This window comes from Colletotrichum spaethianum (genome assembly GCF_022836535.1).
Source record: "Colletotrichum spaethianum MAFF 239500 DNA, contig14, whole genome shotgun sequence".
Lineage (NCBI taxonomy): Eukaryota > Fungi > Ascomycota > Sordariomycetes > Glomerellales > Glomerellaceae > Colletotrichum > Colletotrichum spaethianum.
The window spans coordinates 21,796-39,845 of record NW_026054784.1 but is presented as its reverse complement, the minus strand read 5'-3'; the positions used below and the strand labels follow the sequence as shown (position 1 = coordinate 39,845).

General features: G+C 50.4%; 8 protein-coding genes across 8 annotated transcripts; 3 read left to right on the top strand and 5 right to left on the bottom strand.

The window, feature by feature from the left end:
• Positions 1-670: 670 nt before the first annotated feature.
• ColSpa_06030 (putative transporter) lies at positions 671-1,578 on the top strand (the record flags this gene model as incomplete). The annotated part of the gene is made up of 5 exons (XM_049272242.1): positions 671-862; positions 922-1,058; positions 1,111-1,178; positions 1,238-1,341; positions 1,402-1,578. The coding sequence occupies 5 exons, from the start codon at positions 671-673 to the stop codon at positions 1,576-1,578; spliced, it is 678 nt and encodes a 225-aa protein (XP_049128199.1).
• A 159-nt stretch (positions 1,579-1,737) lies between these two features.
• On the top strand, positions 1,738-2,553 carry ColSpa_06029 (putative transporter; the record flags this gene model as incomplete). The annotated part of the gene is made up of 3 exons (XM_049272241.1): positions 1,738-2,110; positions 2,182-2,228; positions 2,311-2,553. 3 exons carry the CDS (start codon positions 1,738-1,740, stop codon positions 2,551-2,553), a joined length of 663 nt encoding a protein of 220 aa, XP_049128198.1.
• A 339-nt stretch (positions 2,554-2,892) lies between these two features.
• On the bottom strand, positions 2,893-3,902 carry ColSpa_06028 (uncharacterized protein; the record flags this gene model as incomplete). Its single annotated transcript, XM_049272240.1, has 2 exons — positions 2,893-3,489; positions 3,546-3,902. 2 exons carry the CDS (start codon positions 3,900-3,902, stop codon positions 2,893-2,895), a joined length of 954 nt encoding a protein of 317 aa, XP_049128197.1.
• A 664-nt stretch (positions 3,903-4,566) lies between these two features.
• Positions 4,567-5,877, bottom strand: ColSpa_06027 (uncharacterized protein; the record flags this gene model as incomplete). Its single annotated transcript, XM_049272239.1, has 1 exon — positions 4,567-5,877. The coding sequence occupies one exon, from the start codon at positions 5,875-5,877 to the stop codon at positions 4,567-4,569; it is 1,311 nt and encodes a 436-aa protein (XP_049128196.1).
• A 942-nt stretch (positions 5,878-6,819) lies between these two features.
• ColSpa_06026 (metallocarboxypeptidase A-like protein) lies at positions 6,820-8,283 on the bottom strand (the record flags this gene model as incomplete). The annotated part of the gene is made up of 4 exons (XM_049272238.1): positions 6,820-7,472; positions 7,513-7,627; positions 7,681-7,717; positions 7,769-8,283. The coding sequence occupies 4 exons, from the start codon at positions 8,281-8,283 to the stop codon at positions 6,820-6,822; spliced, it is 1,320 nt and encodes a 439-aa protein (XP_049128195.1).
• Positions 8,284-11,599: 3,316 nt separating this feature from the next.
• Positions 11,600-12,655, top strand: ColSpa_06025 (secondary metabolism regulator LAE1; the record flags this gene model as incomplete). Its single annotated transcript, XM_049272237.1, has 1 exon — positions 11,600-12,655. The coding sequence occupies one exon, from the start codon at positions 11,600-11,602 to the stop codon at positions 12,653-12,655; it is 1,056 nt and encodes a 351-aa protein (XP_049128194.1).
• A 1,374-nt stretch (positions 12,656-14,029) lies between these two features.
• Positions 14,030-14,287, bottom strand: ColSpa_06024 (uncharacterized protein; the record flags this gene model as incomplete). The annotated part of the gene is made up of 1 exon (XM_049272236.1): positions 14,030-14,287. The coding sequence occupies one exon, from the start codon at positions 14,285-14,287 to the stop codon at positions 14,030-14,032; it is 258 nt and encodes an 85-aa protein (XP_049128193.1).
• Positions 14,288-15,781: 1,494 nt separating this feature from the next.
• Positions 15,782-17,275, bottom strand: ColSpa_06023 (putative mitochondrial outer membrane protein; the record flags this gene model as incomplete). Its single annotated transcript, XM_049272235.1, has 1 exon — positions 15,782-17,275. One exon carries the CDS (start codon positions 17,273-17,275, stop codon positions 15,782-15,784), a length of 1,494 nt encoding a protein of 497 aa, XP_049128192.1.
• Between the last annotated feature and the right edge of the window lie 775 nt (positions 17,276-18,050).

Sequence of the window (18,050 nt, the reverse complement as noted above, 5' to 3'; positions counted from 1 at the left end):
AAAGCCAAGCTTAAGAGCGAAGGCGGAGTGGGTGCTTTTCCACGGAACCATCGGCTCAAATGCCAACAAGAAGAGGAGGAATCAAGGCGCAATTATAAATCGAGTTGCTGGGAAGAGATGACAGGCCGTGACCTGATCCTCCACCTGCCGCCATTCAAGGGCTGCTTTTCCGTGCGTTCGCCTTAGGATGCCTCGTCACTCACCTCCCCCCCTAGGATCACGGAAAAGCAACCACCTGCCCTTCGCAGACGAAGATCCCAAGCTTTTGAAAGAGGGTTTTCCGTCACCTCGTCCCCTCGCTAGACCTTGTCAATCTGCGTCAAGGGGATTTACCTGGTATGTACTAGCGCAGGGTCCGAATTACACAACGTTTCCCCAAACCCCGCACGAGCGGAAAAGCTGGGCGCCCCATCTCCCCCATGGGGGAGCAATCCACCGTGATGTGGTTCTTGTCACGATCTCGAGTGGAGCCAGCGGAGAGACATGAAGCTCTAGTCTTCCTAGGTATATATGGAGGCTCTACACAGGCAAACACAGATTCAGGAGCGTGATGTGGGCGCGAGGTCTTACTTTTACAAGCTTCACTTCTCTATCCAGCCCGCCTTGAAGTTATTCGACGACAATTTGCCGTTCGGCGATCTGACGACGGCTAACTCAAGCCAACAGCACCATGGCCGAACTTAGAAAGTCTATGGAGGCCAAGGCAGACGTCAGTCAAATGGAGCGTGTCTTGACAGGAGGCTCCATTGGGGCCCCTCACAAGCCTGCTGCCAAGAGCGGTAAGGTTGACGAGTTTGGAGCGCACACAAAGACCGACCCCAAGGAGATTGCGCTCGTGAAGAAAATTGACTGGTACATTCTCGTAAGAACCCCCTCCGTTTCTACGATCTCTAGCCTGAAAAGCCACTGACACGATGACAGCCCATTCTCTGGGTCATGTACTTCCTCAACTTCCTCGACCGGAATGCCATGATCAACGGCAAACTCAACTCCCTCTCGAAAGACCTCAAACTCAAGGGAACAGAGTACAACACCTGCGTTTCCATCCTATTCGTCGGGTAAGTCTTGGTTCTCTCGGCATCTCGGCTACACTAGACTAACTTCTGGTAGATACCTGTGTGGCCAGATTCCCTCAAACATGATCCTCAACCGTGTGCGACCGTCCTGGTACATGGCGGGTATGTATGCCAAGTCTCCGATGAAATACACGAAGTCCTAATGGTGTTCGCCCTTACAGGCTTTATGTTGGCTTGGTCGATCATCAGCCTCCTTACATATCTTGCTCACGACTACAAGACGATGTTGGTGTGCCGCTTTTTGCTTGGCATTACTGAAGCTCCAGTGAGTTAACGACCGTTTCCATGAAGAAGGGTGCGGAACATGTACTGATCTCATTTACAGTTCTATCCTGGAGCGTTGTACATGCTCAGCATGTTTTACACTCGTAAGGAGATTGCAACTCGTATGGCCATCTTTTACACTGGCAACATGCTTGCAAGTGCCTTCTCCGGGTTGATCGCCGCCGGTATATTCGCCGGTTTAGATGGCAAGCATGGTCTTGCAGGCTGGCAATGGTAGGATGGCTTCCTCTTCTTACTCTTAAAGTTTACTTTTCTGATAATCACTAGGCTTTTCATTATACAGGGAGCTGTCTCGATCGGTGTTGCCTTCGGAGCATTTTACTTCCTTCCAAATGCCCCTCTTCAAACCCGCTGGCTCACGCCTGAGCAACGCCAAATGGCCCACCAGCGCATCTTCGATGACACTACGGGTCGCCGCGAGGGTAAAACCAGTGTCTGGAAGGGACTGCGCGAGGCATGCACTGACTGGAGAACCTGGGTCTTTTGCCTTATGGATAACTTGCATCTTTCAGCCAACGGCTTCAAGAACTTCCTGCCGAGTGTAGTCAAAACTCTGAACTACAGCACCACGATTACGTTGGTTCTGACCTGCCCTCCGTACATCTTAGCAGGCATCATGAGCATTGTCGTCTCACACTCCTCTGGGCGTTTCAACGAACGTACGTGGCACACGACCGTCAGCAAGCTCATTGCTTGCGCTGGCTTTGCAATGGCTGTGGCAACCCTCAATACCACAGTCAGATATGTTGGTATGTTTCCTATTGCGGCTGAGGCATTGAGGACTTTTTTGTCTTGAAAGCAGGTTGCTAATCCGACCCAGGAATCATGATTTTTGTGGGAGCCACATACGGTGTGAACAACATTATTGTTCGTCTTACCTCTTTCCATCCTGATTGAGCATCCTACTGACATTGAAAAGCTGGGGTGGACCTCTTCTACATTAGGACAGACTGATGAGAAGAAGGCAGTTGCTATCGCTATGGCCAACACGTTCGGTAACCTTGCCAGCGTCTACACTCCGTACCTATGGCCTGACTCTGATGAGCCAAGGTATCTGAAGGCTATGCTTGCCAGTATATGCTTCTCGATTGGCGTGGTTGTCTGCGCCTGGGTTATGAGATTTGCGTTGCAGAGACAGAACCGGAAGATTCTAGCAACAAACCCGGATGCTCTTAATCTGTATGTGTACTAAAATATCACATCTGCGATAGATTGATAAGAGAGATAGTTCTGGATTATGTCTGTATCGACACTGGGGTCGATGGAGTAGTATTCAACGGTCTTGCGGAATCACATTGCCCACTAGAAACTAGACACAGACTCTCACCCTTGAGTAATGACTCATGGACGAACGATGACACTATTTCAATTCATCCAACACCATTTGGAATGCCTCCACAAATGACTCCTCCCAGTCTTTTTCAGTCTTCTTAGGCTTCCATCCTAGTTTGATTGCAAGTACTGGCTTTGTAGCAGAGCTGCAGGCTGTCAATACTTGAACCATGTTGATTCATCAGGAGGGGGAATGAATTTACTTTGCTGCGTAGTTCATCTCAGCGACTTGCGGAGTTGCCTTCAACCATTTTGAAGCAGCCTCTTCCAATGTCACAGACCTGGGTTCGCCTGACTTCAACGCACCCAGAGCGACGCCGGCTTTGCCTACATATTCCGCGAGATCTCGCCAGTTGTGACTACCAGTGTTGGAGAAATAGATACCTCTCCGTCCGAAAGGGATCTCCTCTCCAGACAATATCTTACTCAGTGCAAGCTCATATAAAAGAGCAAGATCCGTTACATGGACATGACCCAGTCGGGCCGTACCATCGCCCACATACTCTGGGGCCCCGGCTTTTAAGGCGCCACGGATGATGCTGGGGATCTGCATGGAACCTTGGTTGAAAAGGCCCGTCCCGCGGCCATAGATGGTGGGAGGCATCATGATGTACGTCTTAACACCCGTGCGCTCTCCCGTTCTGATGACAGCAATATCCGTCGTGCGCTGAGCATAAGCCTCTTCTGCTTCCTTCTGCTCTTCAAACTCGAAGACATTCTCTTTGTCGGACCACTCATGAACCTCTCCTATCTCCCTGGTAATGGTTCTCTCGGCAAGATTGGAGGTCCCAGATGTCTACTCCATGGGTTAGAGATAGCTTTTAGACCCATGTGAATTAACACGGTACTTACGTGGATGAAATGAACGTCATTTCCGGTCTGCCTCCTCCGCTTCGATAGCCCCTCGATGAGCGCGACTGCAGATGCGGTGTGGAAGCCAGTGGGAGTATGGATAACATAGTCAAACTCGCTAGCTACTTCCCTTAAAAACTCTGAGTCATCCAAGCCGTCGAACACGATAGCTTCGACACCCTTCTGCCTCAGCAGGCTGGCTTGCTCTTGCTTCCGAACCAACACGGTAATAGACAAATCCTTGATTTCTGGGTAAGAAGTATTGAGCAGCTGGGAGAGAACGGAACCTCCCCTAGACTCATCTCTCAGCAATATGTACGTCAAAGTGCCCTTGTGGGGAAGGTGGAAGGTGAACATACACAAAGCCGGTGGCCCCTGTGTAAAGAAGCTTTTTAGTCATATTTGAGGTTGCCAAGAGTGGCTTGCAGCTGGTAATAGTACGTGCAGACTTTGCGTTTGTTGAAATTGGAAGTTTTATGGCATCTGAAAGCGCTGAGAGATTTTAATACATGTTCGGGAGATGAGATATATAGGTTATTTGATGTGCCGTGGATGGAGTTGTAGCAGTCTGGTTATGAATGACGCCGGGATTTGTATTCCGTCGAATGGACCTGAGGAGTGGCGTACCAAGACCATTCCATGGCTTAAAAGCTTATCTAAGACTACGGCCTCAATAACGCCACGGCATTCAAGACAAACTTAACTGATCCATAATCTTTGACGTCATAGCGGACTACATCTCATTTCTTCCACGTACACGCTCCTCGACCTATGCCCATTGAAACAGTAATAGCTGTCTTCGTGCTGGTTATGAAACCCATGTTTAGATGCAGATCACTTTATTGGGAGCAACTGGATTTTGTAATACAAGCGTTTTGCATTTGAACACCCCTTTACACTATATGCAGACTGGCCGTTGCATACCTGTATAATGAAACACCCAACAAGCGGAAGTAGTTGTATCGATTCTTCGTGCTCCCTTTCTCTTGGTTCCATTGCGGCCTCAATTTATATGCCCCTTCTATCTGCAAACATCACTCTCCTTCGGAAGTGCAGCAATATCGACGACACTGACCCAGATGTTTTCTTTGTTTTCGCTGTACGCTACGAGCAACTTCCCGCCGAGCTGCACCGCAGTAGGGTAACTGAAGCCAAAAGCCCGGTTCTTGATACCATCACGAGTGTCTGGGACGATTTTCTTGGTCGCATTCGTACGTAACACACCAATGGCCCTGTACGTCTGATCTGTTCCGCGTGACACTGCTAGCGTGAGAGGCTGGCGCTGAGGATCCGCAGCGTTGTACCGCGGGTTGGACAGCAGGATTCGATCGCCGGTATCATCAAGCTGGCCTAAGAATTGCTTTGTCTTGGCGTCGGGGATGTTGGTCTTGTAAATTTTGTTTCCAATAGGCTCTTTGACCTTGGGATACCAACCCTCTCCGCTTGGATCCTCATTATACTCCACCCAGACAGAATGGGTATTCTCTCTTTCGGGGGAAATGTCGCGCCAGTGTCGCTGCCAGTACCCTCCAGTTGGTGAGTCGCTGTCATTTTGCCAGACGGCAAAGGTCTGTTCTTCCATTTGATGCGTCCCGTCTGCGGCAAACAGTCCGTTGTTGTACAGCCACGGTGACCAAGCCGGAGCTTCGTCTGGCTTTTTCAGAACGGTGTTGATTTCACAGGCTCTAGCGCAGCTCTTCATGCCATACTCCGTACCGTAAACTGTCTCAGCATACAACTCAGACTCGGTGAACTCGTTCTTTTCCAGCCAGCAAGGGTTTTCGAGCGGTTCTCCTTCCAGGGAGATTTTCCGTGCAATCCTTCCCGCAGTAGCCCATCTTCCTGGACACCACCTGCTTCCGGATTGACCGATTGCGTAAAGCTCGCCATCGGGTAGATGCACGAAGGAAAGCGCCTGCCATGCACGCTGGGCAATGCCTCTATCGCACCAGTATTTCCAGTTGTGCAACTCTGTCTGGTTGGGCAAAAGGGCGGCTGGCATCAAACTCTTTCCTGGACTCCAAGTCAAACCACTATCGGTGGATGCCGAGATCCATACATCTTGACCCATACTATCTTCGTCGACAGGGGCAGTGGAGTAAATGAGAAAGACGTTGGAGCCGATCGCGAACAGTTCCGGATGATGAGCATAGGTACGGTTTTCAGCCACACCGTTGTAGATTTGGATTTCTGTTTCCACATTAATCTGGTTCCAGCCTGCGTAAATCTTGTCGCTGTAGTCGATAGGTGGCCATACCCGCCAGAGGTTACCAGGCGGTGGAGGCGATGCACATGTTGTTGGAAGCCATTGAAATGCACCTAGCAGTCCCATAGAGACTATACATTCCAAAAAGTTAGATAAGTGCATGTCGATGGCGGGACAAATGTTTTGTTTTTCATGTGGCTAATGCAAGTCTTTCATGTAACATCGATAAAAAGACACACCAGACTCGCATTGGAATTGCCTTTTTGTCGGTATTTAATACGATGAAGTAGTAACAAAGCAAGCCGAGAGGTCGGGTTAATTGCAGACACAGAGATGGAAGCCAAGTGATATTCCATTTTGAATTGACTGTTGATTGGGGGAATTTCATGTGCAACTACTCCGTTGCACACGAGTTGATGGAACAGTGAGGGGTCTGCAGCCGATCCCCCACTTTGCTCGCGATCAACAACGGAAATATTTCCAAGAAATTGGTTCACAAAACCAATGGACTCCATCCACACTTAGACTCTAATATTTGGACTTGCATATTGTTCGGTGGAACCCATTTGGGGGACCCTCAGATCTACCACTAGCCATGCGCTCAGGTCAAACGATTGAAGCCGGCGGCTAATTGCATGTCCTTTTCTAGCTCATCAATAAAGGAGCTCTCAAGGAATGAAGCAATCACAAGAGTCCTAAACTGGGAGGTGAACAGGCTCTCAAAGTGGCGATAACTTGGCCTGGTTCACGAATTGGATTTAAATCTCCCACCACCTGAAGCAGGGCTCTTCCAGATGAACCCAACCTACAATACACCTGTTCAATCTTTAAAATTGAGGCGACACTTCATGTTGTCTTATTTGGGTGCTAGAAAGGGGCCATACTAGATAACATGTAAGACAAGCGGGGTTCCAACGTATTAGCATTTAAACTACTGAAGCTAAGTTATCTCGTGTCTCATCTCACTGAGAAGATGCAACTAGCTCTGAAAACACCTTTTCAAATAGACTATAAACTTTCAACAGTACTTTCCGCCAGTTGGATCACGACGTGTAATGCATTATCCCTCTAAGCGGGGCCAAGTCCGTCAAAGAAGACCTCATCCAAAAGTGTGTACAGAACCTGTTGGCCCTCCCACTGCTCCTCAGCAGCGCCCAAGATGCGGTCAGGAGGCAAGACGAAGCCATAGTCACCAGTGTCGGGAAGCTCAATGGTGTAAGAAAAGTCGGCACCACCGATGGCGTAGACGTGATCAGGCGCAGCGCCAGTAGTGGTGTAGAGGGTAGCGCCACTGGGTCCGAAGGTGAAGGTTGTTCGTCTCTCAGAGCTGTCACGGATCACCTCGCTGAGCACAGAGGCGGTCTTGGTCCATTTCCCGAGCTCAGGGGCGTACCACGTCTCCTTGGAACCGAATGGAGAGAGTATGTACTGGCCGTAGCTGTGCCAGTCGATGTACAGCTTGATGCCGCTAGTATCACGAAGCTTCCGGACGTAGGCGTCAAGGCCTTGGTTCTCGATGGTGTCGGACGGCTTCTGACCACGGTAGGCTTGCGCGCACGAGTTAGTGGATGCACCAAGGGGGTTTGCGTCCCACCCGTATTCCCAGTTTCTGTTGATGTCGGTTCCGTAGCAGGTCTGGTTCAGAGGAGGGGGGGTGCGAGTCTTGCGCCAGAGGCGGTCAACCTCCTGGGAGTAAGCGAAGCCTTCAATACTATCATCAGCTTGAGAATTTGGAAAATGATTTGGCAGAAAACGGCTTACCATCAGGGTTAACGATGGGAAAGATATGAAAGTCGTATTGGTTCAGGACAGAGTCTGTAGCGTTGGTCGCGTTCTTGTGCGCGTTGATTAACTGAAGGGTGATGTACTCTACGACCTGCAATAGCATTAGATTATGAACACTTTTCAAATTTCTTTTATCGTACTCACAGGAGCTGCGATCCATTCTCTTGCATGCACGGTACCGCTATTAGAATGTCAGACCTAGTCAATATTACAGTCCGTTGGACAAACCTACTGGTAAAGCACAGCAGGCTTTCCGGGACCCTCGTCACCAAAAAGATGAATTCCATGGATGGATCTGTTCTCAAATGAACGACCGGAGTACACCAACTCAGAGTTGTCGGGGAACGCCTCGTGGAGGTCGGTAAAGTAGCGAACGTGGTCTGCGTATGGGTGGTAAGAGTCGTACCACGATAGGTCGTTGATGTCGCGCTTGTACTTGCTGCGAACCTGGGACTCGGCACTGATCGACTCGCCAAGATCCTTGTGCAAAACTCGGTAGTCCAGTCCGAGCGACTCAACACTCTCGACCTGGTCGGGGGAGATGACAATGTCAATGTGCGTCTCGACGTCGTGATTCCATTGCTCGTGGGGAATCGAGGCCAGTTTCTCCTGCACGGTGGCCAACTGGCTCAGAGTCTTCACGCGAAGAACTTGGTATCCCTCGTAAGACACCGGGTTTCTCTTGTGAAAGTTAAACCCAGCGGCAAGGGTAGCCAAAACCGAAGTCACAACAATAGCGGTCTTCATCTTTGCGACTTGTGGATGATTAACGAACGGATGACAATAAACATTCGTCACACATGGATCTAGTTACCTCCCGCTGCTTTTATAGCCACACGTTGCGCATCACCGTCTCTAACGTCTCGGGGCAATGGTCGGTAAGCGCCAAGCCTCGTGAGAGTGGCACGATGATTGCGTGCTGGTTAGGCTACCTCAAGGACGGAGCACGACGGAAGTATTTTTCAAAAGGCCCTAAGACAAGTCTGCTAGAAGAAAGTGGTCAACTTTCTTTTCCTTGGGCCGTTGTGCATGACGTAAGAAGCCGTCTTACCTTCCCGTTTGACCCTAGCAAATGCATGGCATTTCTTGACCTCATCAAAATTTCGCTTTTTCGCGATCTTTATTGAGGATGACGTTCTTAACCTGCACAAAAGGCTCCCCTGCTGCCCGTAAGAATTATCGCACGCTACCACGTGTTAATGAAACGATAGTTTTATATTGCAATTCTTCTCGTGAGCGCATGTCAAGTGCCAAGATTAATGGGACTTTTGAATGGCGGTGGACCGGGTTCCCCTCACAATTATCATAGCTGTGTAGGACATCCTGAGGCAATTGATTCGAAGAGCGGCAACAAAATTTTGCCTTGGTGGGTTTAGGCATAAGCCAAATTGCTTCTCAACGGCCAAACGGACGTACAACTATGACATTTCGGCTTCGTAGAACGTCATGGGAAACCAAAATCCGGGCGCCTGGGACTTGAAGGCTGCAAGGTGGGGGACATTTGACGATGGTTGCGGTAATGCAAGGGGTTCACCTTGGCGCAGCTCTGGGCTTCAACAGCAAAATTCACTTAGGCGGATGCCTACATCATGGAGTCCGCGATTTGTTTTCTCAAACCAACAAGATTGTCCTTGGGTTGATGTGCCGAATAAGGACCTTCGCATTTCTGCGCTACGCCAATGAACATACGATGTAATGCAACCACCACTCATACTTTGATGCTGATGGAATCGTCTAAGAGTACTTGAAGCACCTGCACTATGCCGATATTGGTCGACCACGCTCTCTAATTAAGATTTATCTTTTCTTAATGGGGGATCAATGCCAAAACCGGTCACAGCAAAGCTGAAACATTAGGTCGATGCGTGCTTAAGGGACGCTGACTAGTTATGGCTTGAACTAGCAGCCCACAAGAAGTCAGCCGAACTTGGAGTTGCATCACGTTCAAGCCATATCAGACTCACCTTACTTGGGCAACAATTCTGGTTCGTTAATCTCCGTTGGCCAACTATATTGAAATACTCTAGCTGAATAGAAGAACTGGTGTCGGAAACTGCCCAGCAATACCACGTGCAACCATGGATAATGCTTTGGTAGATCTCTGTTCAGTCTCTTAGTATAAATGCAAATCGCTCTCAGATTTTTAGCTCTCACAAGTAGTTCATGGTAGAATGGCATTGCATCCTGTTGCCCACATTGACGACCGGCCAGCATGAAGGTTCCCGCTTCGGCCGGCTCGGTCCGCACTGCATCTGGTAAAAGTTACGCTAGATAACCCGCTCCACGTTCATAGACGAAATGAGATTGTCGGTGGCTTGACTTCTGAGACAGTTGAATTTTCTTGCTGTAAAGATTGGTGTTGAAGAACAGAGCTACCCAACCGGGATTCAAAGATTGTTTGTGTTGCAAAATCTGGGTCTTTTTGAAAGAGCTGTGGCCGATCTTCGCTGTCCAGATTCTTAGAATGAACAGGGTTTATGTAGACTTAATTGCATTGCTTGACCAGAGGCCAACTGAAGAAGGTAGACAATCTGCCGTATATGTTTGTATAGAGGAGGAGGTTGGGCATTACCCAGTAGTTGTGCCATCTGTGAATCGCCTTCCTTCAATATTTATCTGGTGAGTACATGCTTCAACATGACTAATCAATTTGGGCTTCTCGCTGGAGTAACGACGTAATACTATTCGTAAACGCGCATCGTAACACAGTGGTCATCATATCGCAATGGTCATGTACCGTTTGAAGTGTATATGGAGGCGCGAATTCACCATCGGAAACGAATGTAAATCGCAGCGTCAGAAGTGAAAATCGAATACAAATAAGTCAGTGATGATGCTGGTGAGACTAGTACTGGCGCTTGCCGGTGTCAACTTGTGATGTGGACTGACGCCCTGGGTCTTGAGAGAAAAAATAAATGAATAAAACAATGGTAGACTGCAAAGAGTTTAATGCAATGCAGCCAGCAGCGATCAAGAACGGGTCACGGGAGCATGGCATCAGTGTGGTCAGTAGCCTCCATGCTGCTGTTGAAGGAATTAGCTGCATCGAGCTAGAAGACAATAATAGCTAGTTCAAATGCCAGAGGGAAACGCGAACCAATTGCCGGCCTGCTACACATCGGCGAGGCGCCTTTCTTGCCGACTTGTCTCGTCGCGGCCCGCAACGTGAGGGGACGGCCTGGCAGACACCCAATGAAGCCCGCCGTCCTCTACACCAACTACCCGAGTTAGGTCCTCGGTACGGGGACGCAGAGTGTTCGAAGTCGTTAGCTGCATGAGCAGCTCCCGTCGGCCCCTGTTGATGGGACTATCCGATTACCCCCACCAGATCGTTATCTGACAACAACTCTACAGGCTGGTGATGAGTGAAGAACTTCATTCGAACTTGTTGAAACACTGTCTTTAATGCGGTTCTTCACCTGAATGATTGCAGATGTCACTTAGGAAAACCCACTATTAATGTCAGCTCTTCAAGGATCTGAGAGGTATAGCTGTTGGCAAATTAGCTGAGTTGGGTACATGCTGCATTAGCACGCGAATCAAGTGGAGCGAATGAGCGATGGCAACACGGCCAAGTCGACGCAACACATAACTTTTGGGCGGGCATCCTCTAACAACGAGGAGACCCTACCTTGCTTTTCTGGCCAAGTCGACAGAGAGGCGCCCAATAACCTTCGATACTCCCCCGCCTTTAACAGCGCCTCAACTGTCGGTCGCAGATTGAGACATTGCGCTTTCTCTCGCCAACGGGTCGCATGAATAAACCGGCCAGCATCTCCTACGGACGATACTGGCTAACCTTAGCGAGGGAATGAACTTCTGATACTTGGACTTCGGGAGACATCGGCTGTACCCGCGAGGTTTCACAGCATTGATTGTGCGATGTCACCCTCTTAAAAGGGCTGATGTCTCGGTCAGCCAACACATCCGCCTGCCACCTTTTGACTGTCTCTCCTTTTCTCTGTATCCCCGCGCCCTTGCCTTCTTCCACCGACCGGGAAATCAGCACCAGTCGCACAAGATGGCCACACCCGCGGTTGCTGAACAGGAAGTCTCTCCCGCAATGGCGTCAACATCAGCGCCCAGCCCATCTCGAGTACGATCGGAGGTCGAAGCGTCAGGGACTGAGAACCAAGCACCAACGCTCGAGGTTGACCCAAGGCTTGCCGCCGCCGACGATGGCGACGATGGCGACGATGGCGACGATGGCGACTCCGCTATTGACTCCGCCAGCATCGCATCATCCACCACGTCCTTGTCCGAGAGCGTCTTCGACTATCGCAGGCTGCACGGCCGGACTTACCAAACAAGTAAAACGACCGAGTACTGGGCCCCAAACGACGACCAGCAGAATGAGGGGCTCGACATAATTCACAACGCGCTCCTCATGATGTTCGACGACACATTGTTTCTGGCGCCAATTGGGGACAACCCGCAGCGCGTCCTCGACGTCGGGACGGGCACCGGTATCTGGGCGATCGACTTCGCCGACCAATACCCCAACGCAGAGGTCACGGGCACCGATATCAGTCCCATCCAGCCGGGGTGGGTGCCAGCCAACCTTCGCTTCGTCATCGACGATTGCCTTCTCGACTGGATGTGGCCTGAAAACCACTTCGACTTTGTCCATCTACGACAGTTGTACGGGAGCATTCCGAATTGGGTGGACCTGTACAAGAACGCGTATCATCACCTCAAACCAGGTGGTTGGGTCCAGAATCTCGAGATCAACGCCGGGGTAGACTCCGACCATGTTGAATACCCCCCGGATCACGTCTTCCATGAGTGGAACCGAATCTTCGATCAAGGGGGGAAGAAGACGGGGCGGTCTTTCACCGTGGCACAGGGACATACTATGAAGGACAACATGGAAGAGGCGGGGTTCGTGGACGTCGTGGAGAAGAAGTTCAAGCTGCCTATTCACGGCTGGCCGAAAGATCCGAGGCTGCAGCAAGCCGGGTTGCTGATCCAGCTGGCGCTCGAGGAGAGTATCGAAGGCTTCGGGACTTTTTTGTTAACACAGGTGCTTGGGTGGTCGCAGCCGGAAGTGATGGTTCTCACGGCACAAATGCGGAAAGAGATTAGGAGGAAGGTGAACTATGGGTACTGTGAAACGTAAGTATATCCGATCTCTGAAAAATCAGTCACTAGTTCGACTAACCATGATTCCTAAGTACGGTTGTTTACGGAAGAAAACCCTGAGGATAGATCCAAGGAGGATAGAAACTGCTCTTACCGAGTCCTTATAACCGCCAGAGCCGTCTTTGGGCTATATTACCACCAGGATGGAGAAAAGGCTGCGGGATGAACACGATGTTGTAAAATACGGAAACAACATTGTATATGGGTAGGACTGTCAAGTCTGTATAAGATTGAGCTACGTGTTCGAACGACGAGAATTAGCACCCTGCAATGTTAAAGGATATGTGCCTCAGTGGGAGATGACACCTTGCCATGGAGCATTGAAATCTGTACCGTTACGTAAGTCATCTGAGCAATTGTTAATCAATGGTATGGGCATGAGAGCTTAAGAACAAGAGCAGTGAATATTTTGGACAATAGCGACGTCCAAAGGAGAATGCTTTATTGATGTTCGTCCCAACATCCCTTTCTTCTCAGCCGGTCACTCTCCTCGCAAGTTTCCAGACCGATTTTAACCTTCCCATCTTGTTTCTGCTAACTTGATTATCATTTTGAAACCTTAGTTAGCATCTGCGTCTGTGGATCATGTCCTCCCTCTTTCAAACGCTCATTCTCCATCTAAATCCCACTACGTTTAGCTTACAGTCTTCGTCATTTTCTTGTTATTCGACGCCCACTCGGAACCGAGCTACCACTGTGGATATCAAAACCTAGAGTAGCAACTTTTATTTCTTCAATACGATTCTTAGCTAGAATGTCAAATTTGGTCAGTGTCGCCTTCACGCCAAGCTGTCTAGTCTCATACATTAAAACCTGATGACAATGACCGCTGTCATTCCAAGAGAGTAAAGCAGGATCTTTTCCATGAGACAAGAGTCACATGCGTTTATTTGATGGCCAAGTTTATTTGATGGCCTTGGTCACCGAGTATCAGATGCAAGACTTATCGTAATCGACTACGTGAGGCTGTAGAGAAGCCTTCCACCTTCACATACAGCATTGATTCTGCTAATCCGTGGTGAAGTATAATCCATCCGTCACTATCTCTCGGCTCGACGATGAATAGTTTGCCACGTTTCGGATATTACTTAGACAGAAGCACTTTTGCAGACGGTCTGTTCGCGATTTTGTTTCATACAGAAGTGTTGTTGTGTAGCATAGCGACTTCAAGTATATGTACACAGTCCTTCAATCTCTGCGCGCACTGCATCTTGTTGCCAATGATAATGCCCAATTAGCACCCCGATTGTATATCTGAATCACTGGAAACGGTTCTACCTGCACACAATCAGCTCCGTTTCCAGATCATCCCAGTTAAATCCATGGCGATTTACCTGCACTCGAGCCGCAATTAGTCTTCACAGTTGAAGGTCACTCCGTCCTTCTTTCCACCCGTTTCGCAAGCCTTGTTCGCAGACTTGCAGGCCTTGGCATCGGGCTTCACGTCCTTGGCGCAGCAAAAGTTGCATGCCGTTCCTTGGATGACTGCGCCGCAGTTCTTGGGTGTCTCGCAGTGGCGACGAACGAGGGGGCTGCCCTCCAGAGCGTTGGAGGACGGCATAGCAGCCACAAGGGGCAGGAGAACAAGGAGAAAGCGGAAGGCGACCATTTTGACTAGGGTTTTGACAGGTTATGAGACTCAAGGCCGGTAGCTTGGTCTGATCAAATGATACGTTCTATTATAATGGAACTGAATTAAAGACGGGCAGGATGTATTTCCAATGTCAAGAGTGGGATGCGAAGCCCTTTATGTACAAGCTTGATCTCCCGTCCCATGCATCCGCTTCAACTTCCACACGACAGATGCGATGACTTCACAGTTTCACAGCCGAGAAAGTTTGGCTTTTGGGGTTTCGCCCTTACACAGCGCAAAGCTTCTCCTGGAGGTGGTGTGGTGCCGCTAACTATACCAATCACGTGGTGGTGGTGTAGTAGAGAGTTCTGGGTAGCTACGAGGCTGTACAGAACTGGACGAATTAAGAAGAGATTGAGCAATTGGGTCTACAATGTTCCATACCAATACACTACCTTGCCTTAGGCGAGACAATGTTGGAAACAAGCTTGAGGCGCAACACCCTCGGTGAGTTTAGAGTTGGGCCGACGCCGGGATCGTTTAGAGCGATCCCGGGTACGGAAGGTCACGAGCTCAAACTTTTCCATGTCAGGGATTGACTCTTCCTCTTGTGCGTCAAATTGAGAGCATTTGAGGCTGTTTTGTGTTCCCCTCCCGTCTTGAAAGATCTGGGGGAGACATCGTACTTTCGGATGGAGCAATTCGTCCGAAGGGGTGGCGCGCGCCTCGCTGGAACTTGGAGCTCCCCCATAAACTCTGCACGGCTCACTTGTCGCGCCTGTCCAGGGATTATCGTCTTAGTACCCCCCATATGATCTACGAACTACATCCTTGGCCCCGGCTATGTTTGCCCGTGAGGACGGGGGTTCGCCTTGTCTTTTCGGCACCCGCTAAGCGAGAACTGGTTATGCCGGCTACAACAAGCTTCGTCGGTTTCGGATGTTCTGAAAGTCCTTTCGACGTCCCAGGTGATTGGCTGAGATGTTTACTGGAACTGACTTCTGTTTTCGATGACTTGCCGACACGGGCTTTCACTAGGCACATCCGGCTCTCCGGTGCAAACCCTATCGTTTCGATCCGCGGGCGCTCCGCTCAATATGCAGATTGGACTCGATTCTCATCTGTTTTGAAAATGGACAGGGGCTCGGGCTGCAACCTTCTCCGCAAAAACAGCCCTCGAAGCCAGTCAGTGACTATACTCTAGGTTAGAAGTAAGGAGGAGCGAAGATCACTAGCACCCACGTCATGTTCCGAAGCTGGAGTGCGTTTATTTCTGCTCAGGGAGGATATCTGCGGTGATGGCATGCGGCAAATAAGAAAATATACTCATTTCGTACGCTCTGATTACTACCGCCGAGGCATCTCAGGACCTGAGTCTGTATGTGATGCATGTTCTACGGTACGATCTATCCGCGATTGCCTCGGCATGAGGGCTCCTCTTCGCGCAACCTAAACATGATTAAGGAAAGACTAAGAAATAAGTCTAATGAGTCTAAGGATACACATGATGGTACACATAATATTACACAACTACGCCTTTCCGTTTGCAGTGATAAACTCAAATTCCTTGTACTCAGTCTTTGCAAGCTCCTTCCCTACCCAAGCCCCGATGGTTTCTACCGCATCCCGCGGGCTCTCCAAGTGCACCTGGAAGAAGCCCTGCAGTTGCGAAGGGGTGAAAGTCTCTTCTGGTATATTGCTAGAAAACTGAGTCGCAAGTTTCGTAATCTCCTCCATGTCCAGGTGCGATGTACATCCCAGATCGGGCGAGAACATGCGCACGAACATTTCCTCCGCCGACCTCCGACTAATGTTGCCGAGAAGGACCTTCATGTCCACGCGGCCCGGGCGGACCAGGGCGCTGTCCAGCTGCTCGGGGCGGTTGGTGGTCATGATGACGATGCGGCCCTCCTGGGATCCGACGCCGTCGAGGACGTTCAGCAGGCCGGAAAGGGTGCAGTTGGGCACGTTGCTGCCTTCCGGCGAGTGCGCCCTACCGTTCCCGTTGCCGTACCCGTTCCTTTCTTGGTTGTTCGAGCGTTCTACCCAAACGGCATCAATGTCCTCAAGCAGGACAACACACCGTGGCGGGATCTCCTGGAACATCTGTTCCAAGTCGGCGTCCGTCGCGACACTAGGAATCTTGACTTCGTACAGATCTAGTCCGAACTCCCCAGCGATAGCTACGGATAGGGATGACTTGCCCGTCCCCGGTGGCCCGTAAAAGAGATAGCCCCTACGGTACGGCATGCTACGGCTCTGATACCGCATTTGTGTCTTAGGGTCCAGATAGTTCCTAATATCGGCTAGCAGCTCCTGCTTGACGCCGTGGTCGAAGTGCACGGTGTCAAGGTGACGGAGGGGCTTGCGAGCTTTCGGCTTCCATGACATGCCATAGCGATCGCGGGAATAAATGATGACGAAGTACTGAGTCTGTCTGTCGGCGTACTCGCGGCAGGTCTCGATAAAGGCTTGCACGGGCTCCGCAGACCAGCCGAAGCAGCTAATGGTCAAGTCCTCGCCTCCGATGCCATCGTAGCTAGGATCCGATAAGGCGGAACTGAAATCCCCAACGGCGCGGGTGACAACCAATAAACTGCCACCGAACCAGAGCCATCTCGCGTCCCAATGCGGGCTATATTGGATCGTGTGGCGGGTCTTCTTCAGTGCGGCGGCGCGGTCCGGGTTGGCGCGTCCGACCTCGGTGCGTCCCGTGAATGAGCGGTAGTGCCGGGGCCGGTTCGCGAGGACCCATTTCACGACGCTCCGGTTGACGGGGTCACCACCAGGAATATTCACGGAGGCGAGAAAGAAGCGCCTGATGCAGATATAGGCCTCGCGCCAGACGTGTTGCAGAAATCTCCAGGCAGTGGGGATGGTACCAGCGATGGCGATGAGGGAGCCAATCTGGGTAATGTCGAGCTCGGACCATCGCGTCAGGACGTCTCTCATGATACCAACCCCGTGAGACCATGGATCAAAAAGGGCGTGGCTCGCGCCTGCGATGTGAAATTGGTGAGCCATTGTGACTATCAACTCATTCGGGCCCAGTGTATCTCGCTCAACGATGCGCTCAACGATGCGCTCAACGATGCGCTTAACGATGGCCTGGAGAGGCAAGAGGCACCCCGAAGAGGGGTGCCGAGGTTCGGAGGATCCGGGGATATCAAGGCCAGAATATGGGCGTGCTTTGAGCTAGAGCCTGGCGTAGAAGAAGCGAGCCGAGAAAAGAGAACAAATGTATCAATTAACGCATTGTAATGAAAACGAATGACAAGAAGCGGAAGCAACAAAGTGTACAGCACGGCTCGGGAGGTCGTCAGCGACGAGGTCAGCCTGGAATTATGTTCTAGGGATGCAGAAAGGTTTTTCGGTCATATTGGGCTAAGCCACAAGCGAAAGCCACATCTGGATGCCGTAGCCACGCCATACGCCGCATTTGGGCCGGTCATGGGCAAATAATGTTCCGAGTTTCCAGTGGGGCATTGACACCGGCTGGGCGGTTTTGTTGCTTTTTACTTTTCTTCGAGTCAGTCTTGATTTGTCAGACAGAAAAGGTACCCTGGAGTGCAAAGTACCCTGGAACAAGAAAATGTCGCTCAAAAACGAAAACACGAAAAAAGGTCGGTTCACCTGGCAGCGCCAAGTGATCGGTCGCGCACCTCACCACAGCCCAAGCACGTCACAAACAAGATGCATCAACAACAGGCCTCGTTCTAATTAATGTCTATGTAATGCGTCGTCTCTGAGGCTTTTTGTCTTCAATGAATTGAAATGTGTCCTCTGTTGTGAAATCCAT